General features: G+C 36.0%; 2 protein-coding genes across 7 annotated transcripts in view; one reads left to right on the plus strand and one right to left on the minus strand.

The window, feature by feature from the left end:
* ARL13B (ARF like GTPase 13B) overlaps window positions 1-27,648 on the minus strand; it is a 74,524-nt gene that overhangs the window by 23,271 nt on the left and 23,605 nt on the right. For 2 of the 4 annotated variants that reach the window (XM_019631545.1, XM_019631544.1), the window contains exon 3: window positions 24,538-24,787. The exons of 1 other annotated variant lie outside the window; for it this stretch is intronic. In XM_019631545.1, coding sequence (XP_019487090.1) covers window positions 24,538-24,787 — 250 coding nt within the window. Of the gene's footprint in view, window positions 1-24,537; window positions 24,816-27,648 lie in introns of all 4 variants that reach the window. One more of the 4 variants, XM_019631546.1, reaches the window with a different exon arrangement.
* Window positions 348-14,609, plus strand: STX19 (syntaxin 19). Of its 3 annotated transcripts, XM_019631552.1 has the most exons (4): window positions 348-470; window positions 667-717; window positions 10,157-10,218; window positions 13,595-14,609. In XM_019631552.1, exon 4 carries the CDS (start codon window positions 13,608-13,610, stop codon window positions 14,490-14,492), a length of 885 nt encoding a protein of 294 aa, XP_019487097.1. In that variant the 5' UTR covers window positions 348-470; window positions 667-717; window positions 10,157-10,218; window positions 13,595-13,607; the 3' UTR covers window positions 14,493-14,609. The 3 variants fall into 3 exon arrangements, with proteins under 3 accessions (XP_019487097.1, XP_019487096.1, XP_019487098.1); XM_019631551.1 differs by lacking the exon at window positions 10,157-10,218 and having other exon boundaries at window positions 349-470; XM_019631553.1 differs by lacking the exons at window positions 348-470; window positions 10,157-10,218 and having other exon boundaries at window positions 611-717.

Consider the following 27,648-nt stretch of genomic DNA (forward strand, 5'->3'; position numbering starts at 1 on the left):
GAAACTTATTTTAAATAATAAAAATAACAGGCATAGTAGAAAGAAGTGGTGTGAACAGTTTAAACACAGGAGCTCTTTCCTGGCGGCTGTAGCTCTGAAATTCAATGATTTTTATGATTTAAGCTGTTGGAATTTCCTAAAATAGCATAGAATTCAATCATAATAAAGTAAATGGAACAAAAAGCCTTTGCACCAAGCTTCTTTCCATTCCTGTTTATTCCAAGATCTGTATATTTAGCAAGTTTTGATACCTAAAGAAAACAAATGTCTGTTTCAATACAAACCCTCTTTTTAGTGAGTAATGTATTTTATACATAATGCAGGATTACAATTACAGAGCCTGTGCCAAATACTCTATGTAAGCAGTTTAACAAGGGCTTCCTGTTACCAGCTAGCTCCAATGAAAATGAGCTTCCTTTAATCTAAAGAAAGGGCGGTTAACAGGCAGAACCGGATTCTCCAGGTGTGAAGTAAGCAATTTGTTCTTCTCATTTGATATTAACAGCAAAAGGACAACTTTATCTCTAACTTATTTGGCTTCATTACTTGGCTTTAAATTACATTAACTACATGAAAACCATACAGAAATTGCCTGTGAACTATAAAATAGAGGATTAAACAATTTGATCAAAGCGTTACAGATGAAACTCAGTTTTTTTCTCAAAGGCAGGACTCCAACACCGCAGGTGGAAAAGCAACAAAAGGAACAAGACAAAGGTAAATAAACCACATACTTTTTGTACTTTTTAATGTGAGAGACTTCCATAGCCTGAAATACGGGATATTTAAAAATAGCTCAACATAAAATTAAAATTGTTTTCCTCAGATTTGGACCAGGCTACAGGCAGCTGATCTGCTCATATATAGTACAGATAAACTGAATGGGATTTGGGTTTAGAACACCATGATAAATATTAACTTTTTCTTCTAAGTCCTTTTAAAAAATCGCTTCTCATTTTGGAAACACTCTTATAAAAAATAAAAAATAAAAACTTAACATTCTTTCTTTTATAGACTGGCTACAAATTAGTCATACTGTGATTGCTTTAAAGAACACTTTAACATTTAATTCTGAAAAGAAGTTTATGCCCAAATTTGACACATATGTATAACCTTTAAAATCTTAAGATAATTTTCTAGAAAGTCTTAATTTCTTCATTGTTGCTTCCCAGAATCTTTTAAAATTAATTTGAGGAAATAAGAAAATAACCTTCTTGTAAAATACTGTAAAATATCAAGATACTCACTTTTTCAATGTTTTAGCTAGTGTATAAAAGTATGTAATTAAAAAATTTAATATATTTGACTTGATAGTTTTAAAAATCTAAGTCAGCATCATTTAAATGCAACATATGAGTACATAGGTAGGGCTGATGCTTTCAAAATTAATCAATATATACAGGCTTAACCAAAACATGTTTATTTTCTAATATTTTTTCAAAGTTATTTTATAATTGTTATCATGTTAGAATGTAATAAATAACACATTTCAAATCAAAATAATAATAGCTTTTAATAAGTTTTTTGAGGGTGGACTGGAAAGTGAGCTATATAATACCTATAACACATTATCTTCATGGCTATGCAGTTTTAAATTTAATACAAAAATTATTTTATGTATGTACAGTGTACCATAATCAGGTGTGAGTACAAAATGACAGCAGTCTTAATATTTAAACAAAAATGGTCTTATTGTTACATTAAACAAGTCAGTTAACAATTAACTTATTTAATTAAATACGAAGTAGAATAAAAAAGGTCTTAAAAGACTGCATTACAAAAACAAATCAGATAAATTAAACACAGAGAAAATACATGCAACTTGCAGCACTTTTTTGTTTGTTTTCCTCAGTTAAGTAGCCTAGAGGTGACTATTCCAATAACATCAACTCCTTTCACCTTGAACTAGGGAAATGCTGCAAGCTGTCTTTATATACAAAAGGAAGAGAATACTTCATTTTATGTTGGATAAGAACTGGTTATATTTCTTGAAATATTTTATTTAATCAATATAGTAACTATAGAAAGAATATACCTAACTTAAAAAAAATAAAACAAACTCTAAATCTACAAAGTATCACCATACATTTCTCAAAACACTAGGTGTCTTTTAGTCATGTTTCTGTTCCTGGGAATGTTCCCTATTTGTAATAGGGTGGAGAAACTTTTATTTGAGTCATACAAGTTTATTTTTCTATTTTCCAGACCAAATTGTCAAAGACAGTTACCGTATTTAAAAATTAGTGTTTGTTTGCAAATATCATGTTCAAGCTCAAAGATATAGTCAGTTATTGACAGAATTCAAAACTGTATAGCAATGCAATAAGTTAAACTTGCTGAAAGATGATTCATATTTGAATTGAAATGTTCCAATATTAAGGCAATCAATTTGAGGTGCAGAAAATATTGTACAAAATGGTAATCTCATGAATTTCAGCAAGTCTAAGCAATTAAATGATTTAATAACTATGAACTTAATATTTTATGTTTTCATGAACTTTGTCTCTTCCAACTTTTAAATTCTAACATGCTTAGATGTCTCACTTTGCCTAATATTCTATTTTATGAAGATATATGATTAAGCAATTAAATTGGAAAGAGTTATAGCTGTAGTTATGAGCATGCAACTACTAGAAAATGCAATTTATATACAGCATGTACATGTATCTGATTACCTACATTAAATCAATGTCTGCAGAGATGAACAAGAATTTGGGGAACATTCTGAATAATGTTAACTGTAAAGATAAGTACCTACGACCTTCAGTCAAGGTGCACAGAACAGAAATTCCTCCCTCTTTTACATACAGAAGTGTTTGATATAATCTTAAGAAAAAAAGACAAATTCTAAAACCACATCATACATTTAAAGTAAGAAAGGGGAAAAAATAAATAAATAAAAAATAAATAAAATAAAGTAAGAAAGGAAATTTTCCCAGTGCCAGAAATGAAGAGAGAACACACTCATAGCCCAAGTAGAGAGTAGGAATTAAAACAACTCCATGAGCTACTAGAAGCTGGGGTTTAGGATTTGTGCATAACAGGGAACTAAAACTGAGGTTCCTAGGTGAAGTAGTGAACTAGAAATAAATAGAACATAGTCTGTATAGAGAGACAGGAAAATCTGTTGGCTTGCCCTGGATTACAACAAAAAGTCAGGCATCCACTAAGGCTATAAAAATCATTACAGAAAAATCAGGACCATATTTATACTCCCTGAGCTACAATAGGCAAACTCCATGGGGCCCTAGTAGTGGCAACCACAAAGGTGGGGTAAGAAGTATCCACAACACAGGACACTCCAGGCGTTCTTGTATAACTCCCCACTGAAGATAAACTACTTTCAAAGTTCACAAAATCCACTTGCCCACCACCAAGTGAAACAGTTGATAGCCACAACAAACAAATTATTCCTCAGAATCCAGAAATAACCTAATAATGTAAATGATCTTTAACATAAATATACTTTAAATATTCAAAAGAAATAAATGAAGAAATAGGATCCATAAACCAAGATGAACACAGTTTAATACTTACAGCTGATGTTATATAAACATTATATACATCATGCATGCCATGATGTATAGCACTGAAAGGAAATCTATGTTTTCCCTGTAATATCAGTAACATAAAATGATTCAGAATATTCACTTGTTTTCTAATTTCTAGTAAATTTATTAAGGTTAATGAATACAAAATACGTATCAATGTATTTTGAAGTTCCTTAAAGTACCTTTTGTTCAAATAAGAAAGTATGGTACTCCTTCAAGAAAGTGTTCTTCCATGGATAGGAGCCCAGGAAAAGACAACCTTTACAAGGGTCAGAGTCAAATATCTTGGTTTCTAAAATCAGTGACAGTAAAATTCACCTTCCAAAAGCATTTTGCAAAGGTCTACTATGCCACAATATCAATTTGAAATACTCCATTTCTTAAAGGAAAAAAAATATTTAAACTATGATGCTTCAGCAAAAAAGACTTTTGATAGAATTAATCATTTATTTATAATTGAAAAAAAAAAGAGATCTATACAGCCAAAAAATGTTAGAGGGAATTGTTTCAGGATTTGTTCCAAGTCATGCTACCAAAGAGAAAGTTGGAGACACTGTAGTTTTTGAGACCTGTGAAATTTAAAGGTTCTTAAACATTTCTAGCAGTTATATATGAGGTGTGATCAAAACATACAGTGAATGTTTAAATTTTAAAAAAGTATTACAGTAAAAGGCCAACTGCCACTAGTCCTCCTTAAAATACTCCCCCTCACTTTGAACAGTTATCCCATCGTTCTTGCCACTTTCTGAAGCAGTTCTGGAAGTCCTCTTTCGCGAATGTCTTTAGTTGTGCTGTCATGGCTGCCTCAATGTACTGAATAATTTTGACTTGGGGGAAGAGCCAGAAGTCACATGGTGCCAGATCCAGTGAGTAAGGTGAATGAGGACACACCGTAATGTTTTTATTTGACAGAAATTGCCATATACCAGAAGTGATGTGTGACACGGAGCATTGTCATGATGGAGGATGATTATGGCACACTTTAACACACACCTTCTCCAACCGTAACTCATACCCAACTAACTACACCAAACAAGTGGAAACTTGTCAGACACTGTTACTAAGGTTCAATGCACCGCTTCCCGTATTGAAGATCTCTAGAGGCCTTTCTGTTGGACGGCACTCGGCAGGAGCAGTCACCATACTTTGAGGTCACAACTCCATGTCACACATTGCTTCTGGTACGGCAATTTCTGTCAAATGAAAACATTACGTTGTGTTCTCATCCACCTTAATCACCAGATTTGGGATCTGGCACTGTGCGACTTCTGGCTCTTCCCCAAAGTCAAAATGACCATGAAAGGTAAATGTTTTGAATAGATTCAGGACATAGAGGCAGTCACAACAGCACAACTAAAGATACTCACAAAAGAGGACTTCCAGAACTGCTTCAGACAGTGGCAAGAACAATGGGATAAGTGTGTTCGAAGCAAAGGGGAGTATTTTGAGGGGGGATTAATGACAACATGTTTTTTACTGTAATAATTTTTTTAATTTAAACATTCACCATACTGTTGAATCACACCTCATAAGCATTAGATAGGACTTAATTTTCATGAATAAAAAAAAAAATGTTTTGTTTCGATCCCTCCCATTTCTCACCTGAATCTCCAATACTATTATTCTTTTCTTTTTCCCATATTATCAGGAACACAAGTCAGTTAAAATAAAATAGTGCAACAAACAGCATATCTGTTATATATACTTTGTAGCTGTAAGAATTCATAGTAACAGGTTAGTACAAGAATAGGAAACAGAAATCTGTGTATATAAATAGGAATGAAGTATACCTCACTTCCTATCTATCTTACCTCTGCCTAAGACTATGAACTAAAGCAGAAGAAAATAAAAGAATCCCAATCTCCACATGGTGCCAAGGATAGGGTTCAAAATTTCTTAGAGGCTTTCTGTGACATGGGTCTGAGATCAGAACTATCCCTTTTCTTCTTCTCAACTGTAAAGTGCTCAATTTGGTTTGATTATATTAAAGATCCTAATAAAGCTTCAAACAACATAATTATTTTAGATGTGATATGCTATATTACCTCCTGCAAGAACTTTTTTCTTTTAAACATAGTATTTATAATAATAACATAATACAATATTTGATATAGATCAACTTCATTTATAGTATATCTCACTAGGATAGTCTACTTTTATTCACTAAGGAATAGAGAAAAATGAATCAATTTACATCAGGTAGATTTATATCTGAATGTAGGCTCTGCCACTTTTTAGCTGTGTGGTTTCTGACAAGTCACTTTACCTTTCAGACACTAGGAAAATTAGGGAGTAATTAAGAAAGTCACCATCCAAATAAGGGGAACTTCAAAGAAAAACATACAAAGAAAATGGAGAGGAAGTTCTTTAAAAAATTAGGAGTCCTCCCCCTTTCCTCCCCCCAAAAATCCTAAATACATGAATTTTCAGATTGAAAAGAGCTACTAAATGTTTAGTAAGTAATGCAAAAGGACTTACCCCAGGTATGTAAGTGTGAAATTTCAGAACACCAGGAATAAACAGAAAAGACCAAGAGTTTCATGAAAGAAAATTAAAAAAAAAAAAAATCTTACACAAAATATCAGGAATCAGGTGGCAGGTTTCTAAAGGGCAACGAAGGAAGTTAGAAGAAAATACAGCAAAATTTTCAAAATTCTAAGGCAATATAAAATAATGTTCAAGTAAGAATTATATCCACAGAAAATACATCATTCAGATGTAAGGATAGAATAGAAACATTTTCAGAAATGCAAGTTCTTACCACATTTACATTTTGAAAGGAAGCTATGGTATGCTTCCAAATCAAGGAGCTAAACCAGGGATATGAGGAACCAGGAATCAGAAGATAATACAAAAGAAAGGAGAAAAAAAATCCCAACAGCTATTTGGCAAATCAGGTCACACTAAAGCGTTCTAGGAAAGAAGCCTCAAAAGATGAATAAGATGAAATAAAAGAAACAGAATATCTATTATATTTAAATATATTTAGAGGCTATTTTCAGTTAAATTTAACAATTTTAAACGAATTAGTGACGCATATGTATAAAATGAAGCAACTAAAAAACTTAGATAATTAATAATTTCAAGAAAAATTAAAAAGCTTAATGGTTCTTGATATGTGTGGTGATTATATGGGTGTGTTCACTTGTGAAAAATCATCAAATTGTACACTTATGTTTTCGGTACTTTCTGTATATGTGTAAATACGTCAATGAAAAGCTTTCTTAAAATAAAAGTATATAAAAAAATAAATTAAAGTATACATTTCCTAGTTCTATCCACTGAACTGGCCTAGAAACAATGAAAACACTTATTTGAGGAAGGAAATATAACCATATTACCTTATGTGATTCTGGTATATATAATATTTGGGTGGTCATAATAATGTAAACACAGAATAGTGACTAACCAAAAATTATGATGTAACTATGTGTATGTTGAGAGGTAAAAATTAAGGAAGGATGGGGGTGTAAGAAAAAGTTAAAGCCATATCTTTCATAGCAGGGATTCAATATAATTTTTAAAACTGAAAAAGCAGAAACAACTACATAGGCAAATTACCTCGAAATATGGAGTTTAAAAGCAACATGTAGCTGAGGAACTGAAAATGACTCCCTTTGCAAACTGGAAACTGAAAATGACGTGCGATGGGGCAGGCAGGGGTTGATTGTTCATCTTCATAAGCCTTGAAATTATATGACTTCTAAAACTGTGTAAATGTATTAATTTGAGGAAAATAAAAATCACAGCTAAAAAGAGCCATTTTAAAAAAGAAAAAACTTATGGGTATATCAAAAGGGATATGACATCTTAAACACTTTTTGGAGAAATTTATTTTCAGCATCAATATAGTAATACCAGGGAGAGCATATAAGTAAGGAAGTGATAAATAACACTAAACCAAACAAAGAACAGTAGGGAGCTATTGAAGATAAATCATTAAGCTAACCTGACTTTAGCATCGCCTCCCTCTACACCGGAAAAAAGGTGAGTCTTTATCAGAGGTATATAATAAATCATGGGTGCTTTCACAAAGTTGACATGAGAAAAAGTTTCTATAATCACTTCTCAATGATTTCAGGTGGCTTTAAACATGTCAGTATAATCATCAAATATTCAGTAAAATAATAAATACAAAAGAGCATATAGACGATCCCAACTTTATGTAATACATATGTTCTAGGACATTTATATTACATGCCTTACAGTGGAATAATCACTGGTGTAGCAACCAGGAAGCTTGCATTATTATACCAGTTCTACTACTAACAAGCTCTGGGTGAGACATTTAACCTTTCTGATTCTCAACTTCCCCATAAGAAATACAAGGACATTGATTGGTTAACCTCTAAAGATTCTTTCTGGAATCAAATTAAAATATCCCATGGATGTGGAAGAAACCAGGTTCACCATTCCTTTGGGAACAAAGGGAGGACTACATATTACTGGGCCCTCCTCCAGGTGTTCGTGGAGTTAAGAAGGAAAAAAAACCTGCATCATTTCAGGGCTGCAGTGCTTCCAGCTACCTTGGTGGCTTACTGTATTCAGAAAGGTGGTATTTAGGTCTCTGAGTGACCAAGATAGGAAACAGGGCCCCTGCCAAACCAACATGGACATGAAATGTGAGCAAGAAATACATCTTTGTTGTTTTAATACACCAAGCTCTCATGGCTGGGTATTACTGTGGCATAATCAAACACATCCTGAGGGATGAAATGGGACCAGGCAGAATTTGTCATAAACTGAATTATTTAAAACTCACAAAAAATTCCAAATTAAATTACTTTATAAAGCTAAAAATGTTCCCAATTTATCTCTTAAAATCTGGATTTTTATCTTGAGGATTATATTAGGTTACTTACAATTAACTGTAACTATAAATAACTTACTCAATATGCACAATTATTTATACTTATAAATTAACTTATTATAGTTTTAAAAAAAGGAAAAGGATATACAAAATATCAAACTTTCTGCACATTTAGTGATTGCTCTAGTACTGAGCTCTTTCTCAATTAAAATCACTTTGTTTTTAATAAAAGACATAAAAAATAGTATGCTCACATACCATTATATACATATTTCTTCTATGTTGCTTATTTACTACTTGTAAGGCCACTCCCAGAAGACATGTCCAACACATGGATCGATAACGACTGTTTGATATCCATCTACTTTCCCATCTACATTGCCTTCTTACAGTCCTCGTTGACTTATCTCCCTTTCACAAATTTTCCAGGTTTAATATTGTACCTTATTATCCTCCCCACAGATCTCAGTAAACCAATAGCTTTGGTTAATTCTAGTCCTAAGGTACAGAAATCATTCATTTCAAGTAAGGTGGAATACAGAGAATAAAATGGTGGGAGAGGAGATGAAATCCCTCCCCAACTTAGAAGTTTCTTATTTGAATAAATTGCACAGGCTGCAACATTTTTTTTTAACCTTTAATGTAGTAAAGCAATGATGAAATAAAACAATTTAAGTTATTTCAATTAAGTATTTAAAATATTTAAAACAAAGAGCAGGAAACTGTAAGAGCATTATAGGTAACAAAAACTTGCTCTTAAATGTTTCTAGCTAGTACTTAAAATGCTCAGCAATACAGGTACAGGGCAACTGTTTCTGAATAAACTGGTAATAGCTTTAAATAACTTTTTCCATCAAAAACAGATTTCATGGTCTTATCCCTTGTAACCTGGCTTCTTTCCCAACTACTTCACTCACCTAATTGCCTCTTCTCACAACTCACCTGAGCTGATCTCTACAGAGCACCTGACACCACCGAAAAAGGCTTTATAGCAAACAGTCCTTCAAACTAGAATGCCTGGATTTGAATTCCAACTCTACCAGGAGCTGGCATCTTAGTTACTTAAGCTCAAGTCTTAACATCATCATCTTCAAAATAGAGATCATAATAACATTAATCCTATGTTCTTAAAAGAACATACTTGTACAACACACTTAGAAACAGTGGCTGGCACATATTAAATGCTCAAGAAATCAAGAGAGATCAAGAGTTCAGTATCAGAACTTGAGTAAATATCAGACTCATCAAGGTGCTGGTAATCCCAGAATGAATACAGATTCTTGCCCTCATAGAGCTTATATTTGGCGGGGGGCGGGGGGGGGCTAGAAGACAATAAATAAAGATAAATAAGTGAAAAATATATAGCATGTTAAAAAATGAAAAGTTCTAGGGAAAAAAAACAAAGCTGGGAAGCGTGCTTGCAGTTCTAGATAGGGTGACAAGGACAGCCTTACTGAGAGAGTGTCATTTGTTAAGACCTAAAGAAGTTGGGGGAATAAGTCAGCCCTATGGGAAAGGCCATTTGAAACAGAAAACAACAGGCGCCAAAGCCCTAAGGCAGGATGGTGCCTGGTTCGTGTGAGGAATAGCAAGGAGCAGTGCAGCTGCCACAGATGAGGGGGCGAGTTGGGGGTGGCATGCTCAGAAGGAATAGGGGGCGGAGGGAAGTCATGTAGGACCTTGTAGGCTCTGGCTTATCCTCTGAGAGACAACACTAAGGGAGGGCTTTGGGCACAGGGACGACTCGATGTATCTGACTTACATTTTAACTCTGGTTTCTGTGTTTAAAAAAAAGACAAAAGGGGATGCAAAGGAGGAAACAAGGAGACCACATAAGAGATGACTACAATAATTCAGGTGAGAAATGATGGTGACTTGGACCAGGGAGGTAGTGAGAGGTAGCTGGAACTATATACCATGAAAAAGGGGTTGGCAAGATTTGCTGTTAGTTTAAATATGGGGGGGTGGGGCGAATCAAAACAAAGCGTCAAAGATGACTCCAAAATTTTTAGTCTGCAGACTGGGAGAATAAAATTGCTGTTTATTGAGATGGAGCAGCAATTTAGGAGCTGGGACAAAAATCAGGAGCTTATTTTAGACACACAATGGAGCTGTTGAGCAGATACAGGTGCTGAGAGTAGTCTAGACTGGAGATATAACTTGGAGTCATGAGCTAAAAAATAGCACTTAATGCCATGAGGCTGGAAAATGACAGTGAGTAAAAAAAAAAAAGAGGACTGAGCCTGGAAGCATTCCAAAATTCAGAGATGAGGGAGATGAGAAGAAACAATGAGGGGAAATGATGAAGGGGAAGCCAAAGAAGTAAGAGGAAAGCCAGGAGAAAAACACTTTGAAAGTGTTTAAGAAGCGATGGTGGTTAAGTGCTGCTGATGGGTTAAAATCATCAGCAAGTCCTATTGCTTCTACCTCCAAAATATATCCTGCTTGGTTCCCATTTATTCCATCTAGTTTTACCAGCCAAGTTGCTCCTGTGAACGTATTTTCTCCACCTCAGGGAACTATTCTCTATACAGTGATCTTTTAAAAACATAAATCATATGTCAATACCCTATTTATCCTTTGTCTTCTACTGCATCTCGAATAAAATTTACACTCCTCACTTTGGCCCACATGGTTCTTTCTGATCTGATCATTGTCTACTTTCCTGACTTCATTACTCCAGTGTTACTTCTCACATTAATTTCTCTTACACAGGAATTCATTTTGTTCTTAAAACATATCAGTGCTATTCACTGCCGTGTCACGCCGTTTCCTATACACAGGATACACTCTCTAGGCTCTTCATCTTTTCAACATTTAGGTCTCACAGCTCAAATACATCCTTAGAGAGGCCTTGCCTGATTGATCTATCAAGATCTAAAATTATATTATTTACCCTTTCAATTGTATGTTGTCCATCTCCTCTCAGATAGCAAATTATTCAAGGACAGGTATTACTGAATATATACTACAACGCTTAAAACTTTGCATATAGTAAGCTCCCGTAATTATTTGACAAAATGTCAGTCCTTTAAAACCAAAGGAATACTATCAGGATATTGGTTTAACATTTATGCAAAGCAGACATTTTCTACAACATCCTTGATTGGGTCATCATTCAAGAACATCTTGAACATCTCCAGCGATGGCAAGCTTATTATCCCATGAAATAGTTCACTCCATCTTGGGACAGTCCCACTTGTTTGAAGAGTCTTCTTTATACTAAATTAAACCTCTCTCCTTATAATTTCCACCCAATGCCCTTTGGAGTTATTATAAGTAAGTCTAATTCCTTTTATATATCCAGACCTACACATCTTAGAAAACAGTTGTAGATATTCCCTACACCTTGTCCTCTGCAGGACAAATATTTCCTTTTTTTTTTTCAATAATTCTCCATATACTATGGTCTTCCAATCTCAACCTTTCCATAACAGTTTGGAAATTCTTAATTTATAAATTTTCATCTCAAAATAGCACACTAAGAACTTAACATAGGCCCTCTCCCATTTGCTTTGACTGGCATAGTGCACGGAACAAATGCCTTTCTTAGTCAATCTAGACATTATATTATCATTCATGAAACCATGACTATTCTGATAGAAAGCTTGTGATTAACGAAAAACTCTGGTAATTTTCATAAGCACTGCTATGAATGCAGGGGCCTTCCATTTTGTAGATGTGAAGGTGTTTTCTAAACAATTAGGTGCAATATTTTACATCTACCCTGGTTAAACATATTTTCGTTACTTTTAGTACAGTGTTCCATGTGATTTTAGTATTTGAATCCCAACTCTGCACTTTAACAAAATAGTGACTTCTCCAAATGTTGTGCCATCAACATATTTAATAAGCATGTATTCTATGACAACATCCAAATCACTGATAAGAATATTTGCATAAACTTATCAAATACTGGGTCCCATATATAACATTAGAAACATTTCTCTCTGATTGATACTGATATTATGTGTGGTCCAATGAGCTATTCGTAACTCCCTTAACAGCTTCTTCTTAGCTGCAAAAATATCATGAAAGACATTATTAAATGTCTTTCTAAAGTCAAGATGCTCTGTGAAAAATTATTTTATTAACAAACATTATTAGCCATTTCCTTTTAGATTTATTTGAATATCATTACATATGCATATCAATATATATTTAAATGCATATCATTCTATATGCATATCCCTTTGTATATCCAACACTATATATAAATTGTGTACATCAACTGGATGCTATGGCTAACAACCAACACAAGATGTGATAAATGTCAGTATTATCAGCATCCCCAAAATAACATTTCATATAAATATATTCTCATGTTCGTAAAAATATCACTTAATATAAATTTTGTTCCAAGACAGTCTCAATATCTTTGCAGAGAAATGTTAAGAATCAGAAATCAGTATAATCAGACCACGAATATGTTTTTATGTGTATGCAATAGATAATAAAACAAAGCTATGTCAAGTAATGTGTTAATCTGGAAGCCTCAGACATTTAAGGTAAATTCAACATTATCTATATTGCTGAAAGCTCTCATATGAAATCTGCCTTGTCACTATACAGGTTTTAACTAAAATATACACATTGCAAATAGCAATCATATAGCAAAATGAGTTTATTTTTCACATTACATAGACCCAATTAACTGAGAACAGTATATTTGGTAGTACCCTTTTAATTGTAAAAGTTAAAGATATGGGCTGGCTGAGTGGCTTAGTTGGTTAAGAGTTTGAGCTCTGAGCAACAGCGGTTCGAGTCCAGCCCGAGCTGAGCTGCTGCTGAGCTGCCAACAGGTGGCAGGATGGCTTAGCTAAAAAAAAAAAAAAAAAAAGTTAAAGATATGGGCAAGTCAAATCTTTCATTCTAAGATATACCCTTCTGTACCAAGAAAAATCTATTGTTATGTGGCAGTATCATGGCACAAAAAATTATTTGGGGGCAATTGTACATCTATCTTTCTCACCTACTTCACTCAACTGAATGAGACTCAAAGCAGCCGTGCATTACGCACAGTAATTTACAAATTATTTTACATTACTTTTTCTATTTTTGTGATCTTTATGAAGAAATTCTTATTGATTTTTCTAATTTTTTAAACTCTTTCCAGAAAATTAGGAGGATTTTTCCAGAGAGATAAGATATACAATAGCTACATGAAGCAAACTACTATTGGAGGGAAATACCAAACTCTTCTTTGTTCAATACAATCATTTTTGTTTCTTAGGAGGAAAGGGAACATGAAGGACCGACTTCAAGAACTAAAGCAACGAACAAAGGAAATCGAACTCTCTAGAAACAGGCATGTTTCAACTACAGAAGCAGAGGAAAAAGGAATGATTCTGCAGCAAGCTGTTATTTATGAAAGAGAGCCTGTAGCTGAGAGATACCTCCATGAAATCCAAAAACTACAGGAGAGTATTAATGATTTGACAGATGATGTTCAAAAATTTGGGCAGCAACAGAAGAGTCTGGTGGCTTCAATGAGAAGGTTTAGTCTACTTAAGAGAGAGTCTAGTATTGCAAAGGAGATAAAAACCCAAGCAGAACACATTAATAGGGGTTTGGATAATTTAGTAAAAGAAGTTAAAAAATCAGAGGCTGAAAATGGTCCATCATCAGTGGTCACCAGGATACTGAAGTCTCAGCACGCTGCGATGTTCCACCATTTCCAGCAAACTATGTTTACGTACAATGACACGATAGCAGCAAAGCAAGAGAAGTGCAAGACATTTATTTTCCGTCAGCTTGAAGTTGCTGGAAAAGAAGTGCCTGAAGAAGAAGTGAATGATATGCTTCATCAAGGAAAATGGGAAGTTTTTAATGAAAGCTTGCTTACAGAAAGCAATATTACTAAAGGACAGCTCTCAGAGATAGAACAGAGACACAAGGAACTTGTTAATTTGGAGAACCAAATAAATGATTTAAGGGAGCTTTTTGTTCAGATATCTCTTTTAGTAGAAGAACAAGGAGAAAGCATCAACAATATTGAAGTGATAGTGAATGGTACAAAAGAATATGTTAACACTACTAAAGAGAAATTTGGACTAGCTGTAAAATACAAAAAAAGAAATCCTTGCAGGGTATTGTGCTGTTGCTGTTGTCCATGCTGTAGCTCGAAATAAAGATGCTATTTTGGACATTTTTCCAGCTTTAGAATGAATGATGTCCCATATTTTAGTGTCTTGTTTTTCTTCATTTCACAGATCCACTCACATACTTTTCATCACTATTAAGTTATAATTTCCCCCTTTACCCCCTACCCACTAGAATTACAGAAACTTCTGAAGCCAATGACATAAAACGAGTCTTCATTTACTAAACTAAAAACAGTATATTTAGGGGCCGGCAGAGTGGCACGTTAGTTAAGAGTTGGCTTGGGACACCAGCTCTGAGCAGCAGGGCTCCGGTTCGGATCCCACATGAAGGCCAGTGATGCTGCCCCCTCTACAGTTAAGATGGTGAACAACAGCTCGACCTGGAGCTGGGCTGCTGTGAGTCGCCAGTGATGGCGTGGGCTGCAGCCCCTGCTGCAATGGGCTGCCATGAGATACCCTGAGTGGCTGGCAGCCAGCATGAGCCACCATGAGTGTCCGTCCAATCAATGGCCAGCGAGGGACTGCCTCACCTAGGAAGAGCACAATGATAACACCAACATGGGCCATTGAAGCGACATCCTCCACAACTAGACTGAAAAACAAAAAAACAGCAACTTGTCTGTTCCCCTCCCCCCAATTCCCCAATAATATCTTTAAAAAACAAAACAAAACAAAAAAAACAGTATATTTAGCTTTAAACTCACAGGTTAACTACTGAAAATGAGATGAATGATCTTAAGTTTCTATCAGGTATCAAGCTCTACTGTAATTTTTGTAATTTCTTATGCCTTTACAAAATGAATGTCAATAAGTGACAAGTACTTAAACAATGCTTTTGGCTCATTTGAGGGTATTTTGGTAGTTACGAATTGCATAAAACAAGACCTCAAAGGTGCTATATTCAAGCAACAATAAACCAAAAGCCATATCAAATCTTTTGTGCTCAGATAGGTCAGGTAAGTCAGTGGTCAACAAATCCTGATAAAATTCAACTATGTACGTGACGAACAGTCTGGCTGGTAACTAGAAGCTGAATCTACTTTAAGACTTAAGAAGGTAAACTAAGGCACTAGTTTCCGGAACTTGCGTCCACTCAGGACACAGTATTGCAGATCAGGGGGGTGGCAGATAAAGTAAAAATAAAGGCAATACTGCATTCTCAAAAGTCTCTCCATCACTCTATTGTGAAGCCAGGCACTGAACTATGGGCTAGAGATAGAGTTTGAACTCACAAAAGGATAGAGGTTTGTAACTCACATTCTAGTGGAGAAAACAGATAACCAACAAATACAAATATTAGATCATGTTAAATTCTCGGCAGAAACTTAAAAATAAGAGTCTGATGAGATAGAGATCATTGGGGTGGCTACTTTGGTTGGGTGGTCAGTGAAGGCCTCTCTGAAAGGTAGTATTAAATGAAGATCTGAATGATGAGGACACAGGAGGGTACATTCCAGGCACAGGATACATATGGTAGGAAGACACTGAAGAGGGTATAATTCACTCTGTTCAAAGAAAATGACCAGTACCGCTGTATCATACTGGCAAGAGCAGTGAGGTAAGAGATAAAGTTAAGAAGGGTCAGCAGGGGGTGGCTGGATGACTCAGCTGGTGAGAGCACGTGCTCTTAACAAGGTTGCCAGTTCAACTCCCACATGGGATGGATGGTGGGCTGCACCTCCCCCCTCCCGACCAGGCCCTGCAACTAGACTGAAAGCGGTGATTGGACTTGGAGCTGAGGTGCGCCCTCCACAACTAAGATTCTAGGACAACAACGTGACTTGGAGCTGATGGGTCCTGGAAAAACACAATGTTCCCTTCCGCAATTCCCCAATAAAACCATTAAAAAAAAAAAAAAGTCAGCAGGGTCTAGAGTTAAGGTTTTGTAAGCCATGTAAGTCTGAAGTTTACTGCAAATAATATCAATGCAAAGCCCTAGACTGTTTTTGGCCTGGGAATAATGTTATAGAATTTATATTTGAGAAAAAACATTCTGTCTCCCGTATAGAGAGTGGATTAGAATGGATTGGGGTCAGCTAAGCAGAGAACATGGAAACAGGTATAGAAAACAATTAGGTTAATGCAGTAGTCCCAGTAGGAGATAATGGAGGCTTCGGCTAGGATGCGAATGGAGGTGGTAGCAGCAGTACTAATATCCAGATTAATAAAGTACTTGCTTTGTCCCAGCATTGTTGTAATAAGCTTACAAGTTTACCGACAAGAACACTGGGATACAGCAAGGTTAAGTAACCTGTCCCAGGTCATAGAGAATTAAGATTTGAATCCAGGCACCATGATTCCAGAACCAGCTCTTTGCTACTATACACTACAGAGTGGTGATGAAAAAAAGTGAGACTAACTTGAAGTAGATTTAAGAGGTAGAAACTACTGGACACTGATTGGATGATATATATTGCCATTTACTGAGATGGGAAAAAACAGAAAAGTCACCTAAAAAGTATGCAGATGTAGTAAAACACTGGAAGCCCAGAAAAGAGCCTGGGGTATTCCAAAATTTAGACTTAAAGCAGAAGAGAGTTAATAAAGGAGAATGAGTAGGAACCATCAGTGACATAGGAGGAAAACCAAGAAATGTGCAGCAATGCAAAAGAAGGCTGTTTAAGAACAAAGTTGAGAAAATTGTCAATTTCAGGTAAAATAAAAATGGCAAAGTGACAGTGGATTTGGCAACGTGGAGATAATTTGTTGATTCCAACAAGAGCAGTTTCAAGGAATTGTAGAGATGGAAGTTGAAGTGGAGCATGCTGGGGAAGGGATGTGATGGGAAGAATCACAGTAGCCACTAGAGACGATTCTTCCCAGGAGTCTGAACAGAGGACCATAAAAAGGAGTCAACAGCTGGAGGGGGATGCAGAGTCAAAGATTCTGTAATATTTAAAGTTAAGAAACACAAAAGCACGTTTTGCTAACGGTAATGATCCAGAGACAGAGAAGCTCTTGATAAAGAAAAGGGATAATATGGGAAAGTAGAAAGGGGTGTGATCTGGAGTCCAAATGGAAAAGCTGGCCTTGGATAGAAGCAGAAACAATTCCACCATATATAGGAAGGCAGGCAAGGTTTAGGTATAAAAGCAGATAACTGAGCAAATTTGGTGGTGGGGAAAATGACAGAATTCTTATGTGACAGCTTCTAGTTCCTCAAAGAACTAAGGCAAAATTATTAACTGAAAGTACAGTGGAACTAAGGAAGAACAAAAATATACATACATATGCCTCCTAACACTATAATTAATTTATAAAATATAAAGAAATTGAAGAGCTCTCCACTGTGTCAGTTATCAAGCATTACTGAAGAAAAAGATGTTTCACATGTCAGCTTCAAATGTTTAGAAACATTATAAAAAAGATAAATTTAAAACTGATGATAAACTCCCCAGCTAATCAGATGATGACATATTTCTTCTGTCCCTTCTAAAGTTATGCTATATCCTTTTATCTAGTACCTCACCAACACTTGTTTACAATTGTTCCTAAATTGTTTATCATGAAAATTAATATTAAGTACTATGTAATACTCATTAGCATAATCATATCCAGATGGATTTGTAAAATAGTAATTTTCTGTTAGCATTTATATCTGAACATAGGGCTTTCAAAGCAAGTCTTCATGAAGCACAGGAATTTTCAAAGCACTGTATCACATACAATTTTCATTTTTATATTTTAAAATCATAGCATCACCCTAACCTAAGCAACAAGAAAAACATGATATTTAATTAGTTTCTGAACATTTTGTACATTTTATTCACATACTTAATAGGGACTAAAAGTAGTAATTTTTTTCCTTAAAATTACTACCTGAATGTAAAAAATTCTTAAGCATTGGGAGCACAATATTAGTCATCTAACTGGTTCTGAAAGTATGCAATATTAAAAATAATAAAAAGTAATATGAGCACTTGGGCTCATATTCTTACCCACTAAACAATATTATTTTCTGTAATCAAAAACTTCATGTAGCCTGAATTCCCATGAGACACTTTAAATCTGGGTCTCCTAATTCATCTCCATCTGGACACAGCATATCATCAACAACAACCATACACATCCACCAGCGCATTTATAGAACACTAGTAAAATACGGCACTAGATGCTTTAAACACATTATTTGGAATTCATTCGCATGACAACATAGGTATTAAAATCCGTACATACAAGTGGAGACACAGAAGCTCAGAAAGGTTATGTAAGCTACCCAAGGCCTGTCTGACTCCAAAGCCCACACTTTCCCTTATACCAGCAGTTCTCGGTTTTTGATGTGCATCAGAATGAGCGGGAAACCCTGAGACTAACGCCAGCCGCATCCCTAGCCCTGCCCTCTCACATTCAGGAGGCCGGTGGTGCTGAAGCCAGCGTGCCCTACACAACAGTGCTGCCTAACAACACTGCCAATGAGTTTTGTCGTTTTGTCTTTAAACAGAGTGTGTTGGGACAGGAGGGGAAGGATGGGGGCCTCTGCAGGCTCCCTGTGCATAAATTACCCAAGAAGTTAACAAGCTGAGAAGCTTTACTGTAAACGACAGCTGCTCTGAGTAATGCTGGATGCCGCTGGGGACAGAAGGAAGCCCCTCAGCAAGAAGTCTGGAGGTGAGCCAATACGACTAAATAAGGTTTGTGAAGATGACAGCTTGGCAAGTTTCCATGGAAAGAAGAGAAATCTTAAGCCAACAGACCCTATAAATACAGTGAGTAGGGGTTTCAGATGGTAAAAATAGTAAATTAGGGGACTCAACACTATCAAGGAATCAAGTGATTCAGTGACATAGGTCATCCATACTTCCATACTTAAGGTTTCCAGCATTCTAAAAAGGACCCAGGTTCTTCTATTTACTATTTAAAGGTCTAACTTAGTAAAAGTCATTTGACTCAAATTCTATTGAGAGTATTAGGAAAATACATAACCTAGTTAACTTCTCCTGGGCACTTATAATAAAGAATATGATTTAAAAAAACTTGCAAACTAACATTTTCCTGTAACATTGTCTAGAAGGAAGACAAGTCAAGTAAACACATCAAGGTCAGAGACAAATATGCAATGTTGAAAAAGTGGCAATAAAAGCTTGGTTATTGGTTCCTCCTAATATGGAAACTCACTGTCACGGTTTTTAACCTTTTTGGCCATGAAATCCTTTCAGACTTTGATGAGAGCTAGGATGTGCTCCCAAGAAAAATGCATATACATTCCGAGTTGTGTGTGTAATTTCAGAGGGTCCTCGGAGGCCCTCATAATGCAGAGACCTCCAGGTCAGAAAACTCTTTTTTTATTGAAATGTTTGTAACACCTAATAAGGTCATATCAGAGATATTTTCTTCCTTGAGTGAAATTGCTCTATATTTACCAGTTTTGTTGTGAAACATCCAATTTGTGAGGTTCAGCCTAAAGTTTAGTTACGTAGGTCATATAACTCCACAGACAAGCAGACAGTACGTAAAGAGAAAGTGGCACCATTCCAAGAGTTCAAGTGTGCTAACACAAGTAGAACTGTTATTATCCTGGGAGGACATTTTAGCCTAGGTTCTCCAGTTATTCCAATGATAAATATTAGGAGATTCAACCACAAAAGAGGAAGGTAATTTACTATTTCTCTAAGGCCAACTTTCAAGGCTATACTGGAGAGAGATGGAGAAAGAGCATGTGCCTTCTCACACCAGTGTAACCTTGAAAATTTCAGTAGGTTCAGATGTTTAAAATACCTCCCAGCCCAGTTCTTCCCAGAGGTAATTCCCACAGATAGTGCCTTGTGTTATTAATGGAACATTTCTATGTGGACGTTGAACTTCAAATTTGGGGTTACTGCTGATTTTAGTGCTATACGTAACTGCGAAATTTGTTACTTTTTCTCTTGGAAAGATCTTTATCTGTCAACAATATCTGGTTTTAGGTTTTAAATTGTTATAAATGGTTAAAACAAGAGTGTGAGGGGAGTAAGGGTAGATAACATAAGTATACCTTAGTTAATCAGAGTAAAGGTAATCTCTACAGTAGATATGACAGAAAAATACTTTCTAGGTAAATAAGCAGGTGAACATGATTCCAGACAGAGTGGAATGTTTGCATGGCATCTATTTTTTGCTCTTTAGAAGGAATACAAATCACTTTTACCTTTTTACCGAAATGGAGTTTGGGATGGCTATAGTAATATGGTTCACATTATAATATATAGCTGCATATAAATGCAGAATTACAATATTAGACAGCTACTTTTATTATAGAAGAGGCATTCAACCACTAAGTCCAAAGTAGTAAACTGACTTGCCGAGACCATAAACAAATTCACACTAGCTTTTAGAATCTGGGTTCTAGAATCTTCGTCTTCTGTCTAAATGTATGGTTTTTTAACTTTTCACCAGTCATTTCAGAGATTTTTAACGAAAATACTGTTACCTGATTAAGTGGTAAATGCTATAAAACCGCTGAACAGAGCTTCTGAGCTAATAAACCACAGAAACCTAGTGATGTTCTATGATTGTGATCTTTCCAGAGAACCCTCAAGTCTATGACACCCAGTGCCATGTGGCTGAGGCTTCATTTGCAGTGACATATGCTGTCAGGCCCGTGTGCAGAAGCAAGTCAGGCAGGCCTGCTCCTGCGGTCATCTACTCTGCTTCCCACAGCATGGATGAACCTGGCTTGACCAATCTGTAATTCTGTGATTACAAACAAGATTCTAATTCTTCAGTTTATTTCCTTCTGTTGAATGACTGAATCTTCTCAGAGATCTGTGGTTGTTTTCTATTTGTTTACTAGAGAGCTGGGGAAAAGGAAGTTATCTAGGTATTTGAATTCTGAAAGGCTTAGTAGGACCTAAGTCAACTAGTTTAGGCACAGACAAGATGCTGTAATTGCATTTTGCAGGTGAGAACTACAAATGTCTGTGGGCAGGAAGGAAGCAGCTGTGTGCAACCAGGAGCATGGCAGACTGCCTCCCTATTCAGAATCCCTCCCCATACTTCACAACCCACCAGCCCCTAGCGCTGAGCTTAGCAGGGTTCTCCTGGAAGTCCTTCCCACTTACTGTACAGTGGACTTTTCACTGCCATACCTAGTTAGGTGCTAGAATTACAGCAGTTAAAAAACAGAATTTCCTAGCTGCATGGAGCTATGAGGGCAACCTGAGGACTTTAAGCAAAGGAGTACTAAAATGATGAAATTTGCAGTTTAGAAAGAATGCTCATATTCTTTATATATTCTTGCACTATTTCATTTGTTAAAGCATGTACCTGTTTTGCAATTTGAAAACTATTCAATAAAGAAAAGAGCTCCTGGTCGGAATGGAGAGGAGAGCTTGGGGGATAGGCAGCACTGCTGGCAGGGAGGGAGACTCCTTAGGAGACTGCTGCTATCAGTAACACAGGGGGGGGGGGAGTGAAAAGGGGATGAAAGAGATAACATCAAAGGGAAAAGAGTTGTAAAGAGATTCAAATGATATTCAGAAAGTAACATCAATAAGGGAAATTAACTGTAGCTTAGAAAGGGAAAGGCAAACAGGAGAACTTCCAAATATGGGACTTGGATAAATGTTCAAGAGGAATTCATAAACATAAAAAAGGGTGGGATACAAAGTTTTATATAGTATATGATGAATGCATACATTACATGTTTTACAAAAATATGCATAGGAAATTTGTCAAAATGTTAGAAGTGGTTTGACCTGCATGGCAGGTCAATCATTTTTTTTAAACTCATTCTTTTGTATGTCTTCCAAATTTATTAAGAATATACTTTTTTTGTACATTTTGTATATTTTGGAAGCTCATTCAATTCAAAAGGCAATTTACCTTTATTAATAAAAATTCTATGCTGGGGCCAGCTGAGTGGCGCGATGGTTAAGAACTGGCTTGGGACGCCAGAGGGCCCCGGTTCAGATACCACATATGAGGGCCAGTGACACTGCCCTCTACAGCTAAGATGCTGAACAACAGCTCAACCTGGAGCTGGGCTGCCGTGAGTCGCTGCGACGGCGTAGACTGCAGCCCCTGTGGCAGTGGGTTGCCATGGGCTACCGTGTGTAGCCAGCAGCCAGCATGAGCGGCCAGCAGCCGCAGTGAGTGGCCGTCCAGAAGCCGGCAACTGATCTGACTCACCCAGGAAGAGCGCAATGATGGTGCCAACTTTGGCCAGTGAAGCAATATCCTCCACAACTAGACTGAAGAACAAAACAACAGCAACTTGTCTGTTCCCCTTCCCCAATTCCCCAGAGCTGTTCCCATCCCCCCAATTCCCCAATAAAAATCTTAAAAAAAAAAAAAAATTCTATGCTGTAAGACTCCCTTGAGAAAAACTGATCACGTGGCAAACCATTCTATATTTCATAAATGTATTATACCATCCATAATAAATTCTCATGTCTTTGTGAGATCTATGAAATTATAGTGGTGAAGCAATCACCCTAGTTGTGGGTTTCTTGTTTTTGTTTTCTTTTTGTATTCTGGAAATTGACTAGCTGAAAGAGGTGAAAGAACTAAAAGCAGATAATCTCACTGACAGTCATCTGATTACTCAGATGTAGTCACTTATGAACTGCAAGCCCCCTGGCCTTGGGGCTTTTCCACATATATCTGCATGACTGACTCTCCCACCTCAAGTGTCATCTTCTCAATAACAACTACTATGTTTATCCTGATTATAACAGTAACATGTGCCTTTCACCGCCATCACCATGGGATTCCCAATCTTCTTTTACCTGCTGTGTTTCCAACATACTTATCGCCTAATTTATGACATAATTTATTACATTTATTGTGTGTCTCACCCCTAGAATATGGGTTTCTGAAGTCATATGTGGATTTTTACTGTTTTTGTTCCCAAATGTATCCCCATCACCAGAACGATTCTTGGCACATGGTGGATGCTCAATAAATATTTGCTGAATTCACACATGCATAAATGAATAAATGCATGAAATAAAAACATAAATTAAATGAATGACTATTAGGTTTAAAAGAAGCATAAATAATTACTTTACAAAAGAATATCAGTTATTAATACTTTTTACTTTAGAAGTCACTGGTTTTCTGCTTAAACATTTGTAGAGACTAATTTAGCCTATGGGGTTCAACCAAGTTCACTCTTTGCATATGTTTATTAAAGTTTCCCTCAGATTCAAAAAGGTGAGATGGAGTATATAAATCAAATAAGTTCTCTAACTGGTTATGTATAAAAATTAAACAGTATAAGTTTTACCAATAAATGATGCAATGAAGTTTTACATTGTGTAATCAGAGCTTCCAAACTTCCTCAGTTTAAAACGTTCCTTTACTATTGCGGACCACTGAGAAACTCTGGTTACAACTTCTCATTTAACCACGTTTGTTTGTTTTAATCCTTAGCAATTAATCACAAGAATGAGAGCAAATGGACAAGAAGACAAGGACACACATTCAACTTACTCTGATTTGAAGAGCAAACTGCTTTCACTTTACTATGTCTTTTGGTTATAGCACCATCTGGTGTTTACCATGCAGAAATACTATGAGGGCAGGTAATGCAAAAGTCCTTTGTCTTTTTAAAGACAAACTTTTTAAAAAAGGTTTAGGCAGCTGGACAACATGATATAAGTACATGACTAAGTGACAGATCACATGTTTAATTTGGAAATATAGAAGTAAATATTGAGAAATCAATGTGGTATTAGAAGAATAAACCATTTAAATAACTTTTAAATACGAATACTCTTCAAGAAAAAAGGACAATGGCAAAACAAATTAGTTATTAAAGGAAGAAACATTTGAAAAACATTCTAGAACTTTGTTAACAAACCATTTAAAATGCAAAATTTGATAAAAAGTAAATTATCAAATAAAAAGTTTATATTCGAATACCCAGAAGATGTAGTTATAAGGCTTCTTCATAATACGGCCTCAACCCTTAATCCCTACAGATAGCATTATAACAAGGCCCCAGTGTATTAACAACTGCTAGTTTATCACATACATTTTATTATACTAGAGCGTGACTATTTTAGCTAATTCAGTATTTTGTAACTTAGGTAAATTTCTTTATTAGCTAATGCTGCTGCCTCTATGTTTACAATGACACAACAATACTTACACCAATATAGGCTTTCCTGATATCCTAGGATGTCTTAACACTTCTGACATTGTCTCTTTCGTCTCTTCCATTCTCTCTTCATCACTGGAATCCACAACAAATATTACCCCATAGGACTCAGCATAGTAATTCTTCCAGATTCCCCGAATTCTTTTTCCACCTCCCAAGTCAAAGATGGTGACTTCAAACTTTCCTTGTCTAAGGTCAATTTTGGAAAATCCAACAGTAGGAGCTACATCTTCAGGATACTCTATTTCAAATGATATAAAAGAAACAATCTTTAGACATTAAATTAGTAATAATTTAACTTCACAACTTAAATGACATGAAAAGTATCATACCTTAATGCTAAATGTAATGTTTATTTTCTTACACAATAAGCATTACATTTAAGCAGAGAAGATACTATAAAATATCAAACCACAATTTACACTCCATGCAGATAGGAATTTCTATTTTTATTGATATAACCCCAGCTCCTAGAATAATGCCTACCATACCACAGGTATTTAATAAGTATCTGTAGAATGAATAAGTAAATGAACTTTTGCCTTTAAGGCTATTGACTCCCCAAGTTACAAACAAAATTTCAACCCTTCAACAACACTACAGACATCCCCAGGGACCATTACAACCTCTGGGGAGTTATAAAGAAAATCTGAACATTTAAAGAACAGCTTAAAAGAACCGATAAATGGGAAAAGCTATGAAGAGTAGAACCACTCCTTTTTAATTAACTGAATTCAAGCTATAATTGGAATAAAGAGACTAGTGAGCGCAACTTATAAATATAAAGAGTAGATTTCATTATTTCTACATGAACATGTTTTGGATGTTCTTCAAAATTTATAATTTTTTTTTTACTCCTGTATATGATAACACAAAGAAGGTACAGGATGTATATGACTGTAACTGCCAAAGAGTGGTAATGACAATAATAAATTTTAAAAGATCACTAAGGTTCAAGAAAGACTTGAACTAGAAGCTGGGATTTAGGCCTCAAAACTAGATTAGAGTTAGACAAAAGAGTGATCTAAATAACAGAAATGGCACAGGCAAAAGTACGAACAAGTTCAACACTGTGCTTGGGGCAAACGCTTAAGACTGTGAAAGCAAGCTGAAGAGGGCTCTGAAGGTACAGAATTGGGAGCCAGTCCTTTACGAAGGATTTCAAAAAGGAGACTATATAACAAAAATACATCTTTAGAGATAAGATTCTATCTTTAATGATAATTAGATATTCTCTCTAGTAAAACAAGTGGGAACAGCATAAACAAAAATACAAATACATAAAAAGGCTCAGTTTAGAAAACTTCAAGTAGTTCTATCTAACTAGAATCTTTAGAAAAAGGGTAAGAAATCAGTCACTGGAGTAAGCTGAAGAGTAAATATGAGATGAAGAGCCAAAAAAGCAGAGCCAGAGGGGAGCACAAAGTTGAAGGCAGCTTTGACTATTTGTTCATGATGTGACACCTTGAGCATTTTCTAAACTCAGGTAAAGAAACTGATGGATATATGGAGTGGAATTCAGAAGAGGAAGGGCCTAATGGAAAGAGGATATTCTAAATACACACACAACAAATGAGAAGTCTGATTAGCAGGTTCTTAGGTTTCTGCTCCCTTGAATACAAGGCTCTCAAGTAATGGAAGAAGGAAAGGTATTTAGATAAGGAGTCATGGCCTGCAGACCAAATCTGGCTTGCCACCTGTTTTTATACAGCCTTAAGGCTACTAATAATGTGTTGTACATTTTTAAATAACTGCAAATAAATCAAAATAATAATATTTTATAACACATCAAATGTTAGTGTCCATAAATAAAGTTTCATTGGAAGATGACCATGCTCCTTTGTTTACACAGTCTATGGCTGCTTTGTACTACTCTATGTATGTCAGTCACATATGCATAGTTGGGAAAGCGAGCATATGACTCTCAAAGACTTAAGTATTTACTAGCTGGCTCTGTACAGAAGTTTGCCAACACTGGTTTAGTTGATGACAGTGAGTGCTCTGCAAGGATATAATCTAGGAGATAGCATAAGGGGTACCAAAAAGGCTTTAGATGAATCCACAGACAATAATACATCATTTACATCTAACGTTGCATAGTAAAATTTGGAGTGACAAAATGCTTTCTGGGCCAGCCGAGTGGCGCGTTGGTTAGGAGTTGGCTTGGCATACCAGCTCTGAGCTGCAGGGCCCCTGTTCGGAACCCACTAGAGGGCCAGTGATGTTGCGCCCTCTACAGCTAAGATGGTGATCAACAGCTCGACCTGGAGCTGGGCTGCTGTTAGTCACCAGCTACGGTGTAGGCTGCAGCAGGGCTGGCCGGCAGCTGGCGTGAGCTTTTCTAAGCTGCTGTGAGCCGCCACCGTGAGCGGCAGTCCAATGGCTGGCGAGCGCCTGCCTCACCTGGGAAGAGCACATTGATAATACCAACATGGGCCAGTGAGGCGATGTCCTCTACAACTAGACTGAAGAATCAAAGGACAGCAACTTGTCTGTTCCTCTTCCACAATTCCCCAACGCTGTTCCCCTTCCCCAATTCCTCAATAAAATCTTTTTTAAAAAAATGTTTTTCTCCAACAGCAAGTTTCATTAGGTGTTAATTTTCTTTCATAAACTTCCATAAATTAAAGCCCCCTGACTATCTGCATGCATGGTATCTTGTTACAACATCCATTTTTCAGAAACAAATATATGTCAGGTTTCTTCCCTATACACACCTTAAGATGCTTGCCTGGTGCAACATCTTCGGGGTATACAAAAAAGTCACTACCACAGTTACTTCTACATTGTAATATAAAACATTAAGACTAAATAAAATCATCCAATGAGTTGTCATATAAATGACATAAAAACACTTCAATGATACAGAGGCCCTATCTTTATTCCAAAAATTACTTATATTGAAAAAAAAATCAAGCGATCCAGAGATAGCTGTGCTGGCTTTCTGTATTTCCACCTCCCTTTCATTTAGGTATAGCCTTGTGACTAAATTCTGGCTAAGAAAATGTGTTGCTTGAAGCTAATTTCTATTAACATGCCCCCCCGCATTTAGCCTCTTTTCCCATTAGAGATGAGAGAAGCCCCGGTATGACCGGAAAGGCT

Source organism: Hipposideros armiger, unplaced genomic scaffold, assembly GCF_001890085.2.
Source record: "Hipposideros armiger isolate ML-2016 unplaced genomic scaffold, ASM189008v1 scaffold_1005, whole genome shotgun sequence".
Taxonomy (NCBI): Eukaryota; Metazoa; Chordata; class Mammalia; order Chiroptera; family Hipposideridae; genus Hipposideros; species Hipposideros armiger.

Coding starts and splice junctions, on each gene's coding strand:
- STX19 (XM_019631552.1), top strand. CDS start 13,608: ATGAAGGACCGACTTCAAGAACTAAAGCAACGAACAAAGGAAATCGAA.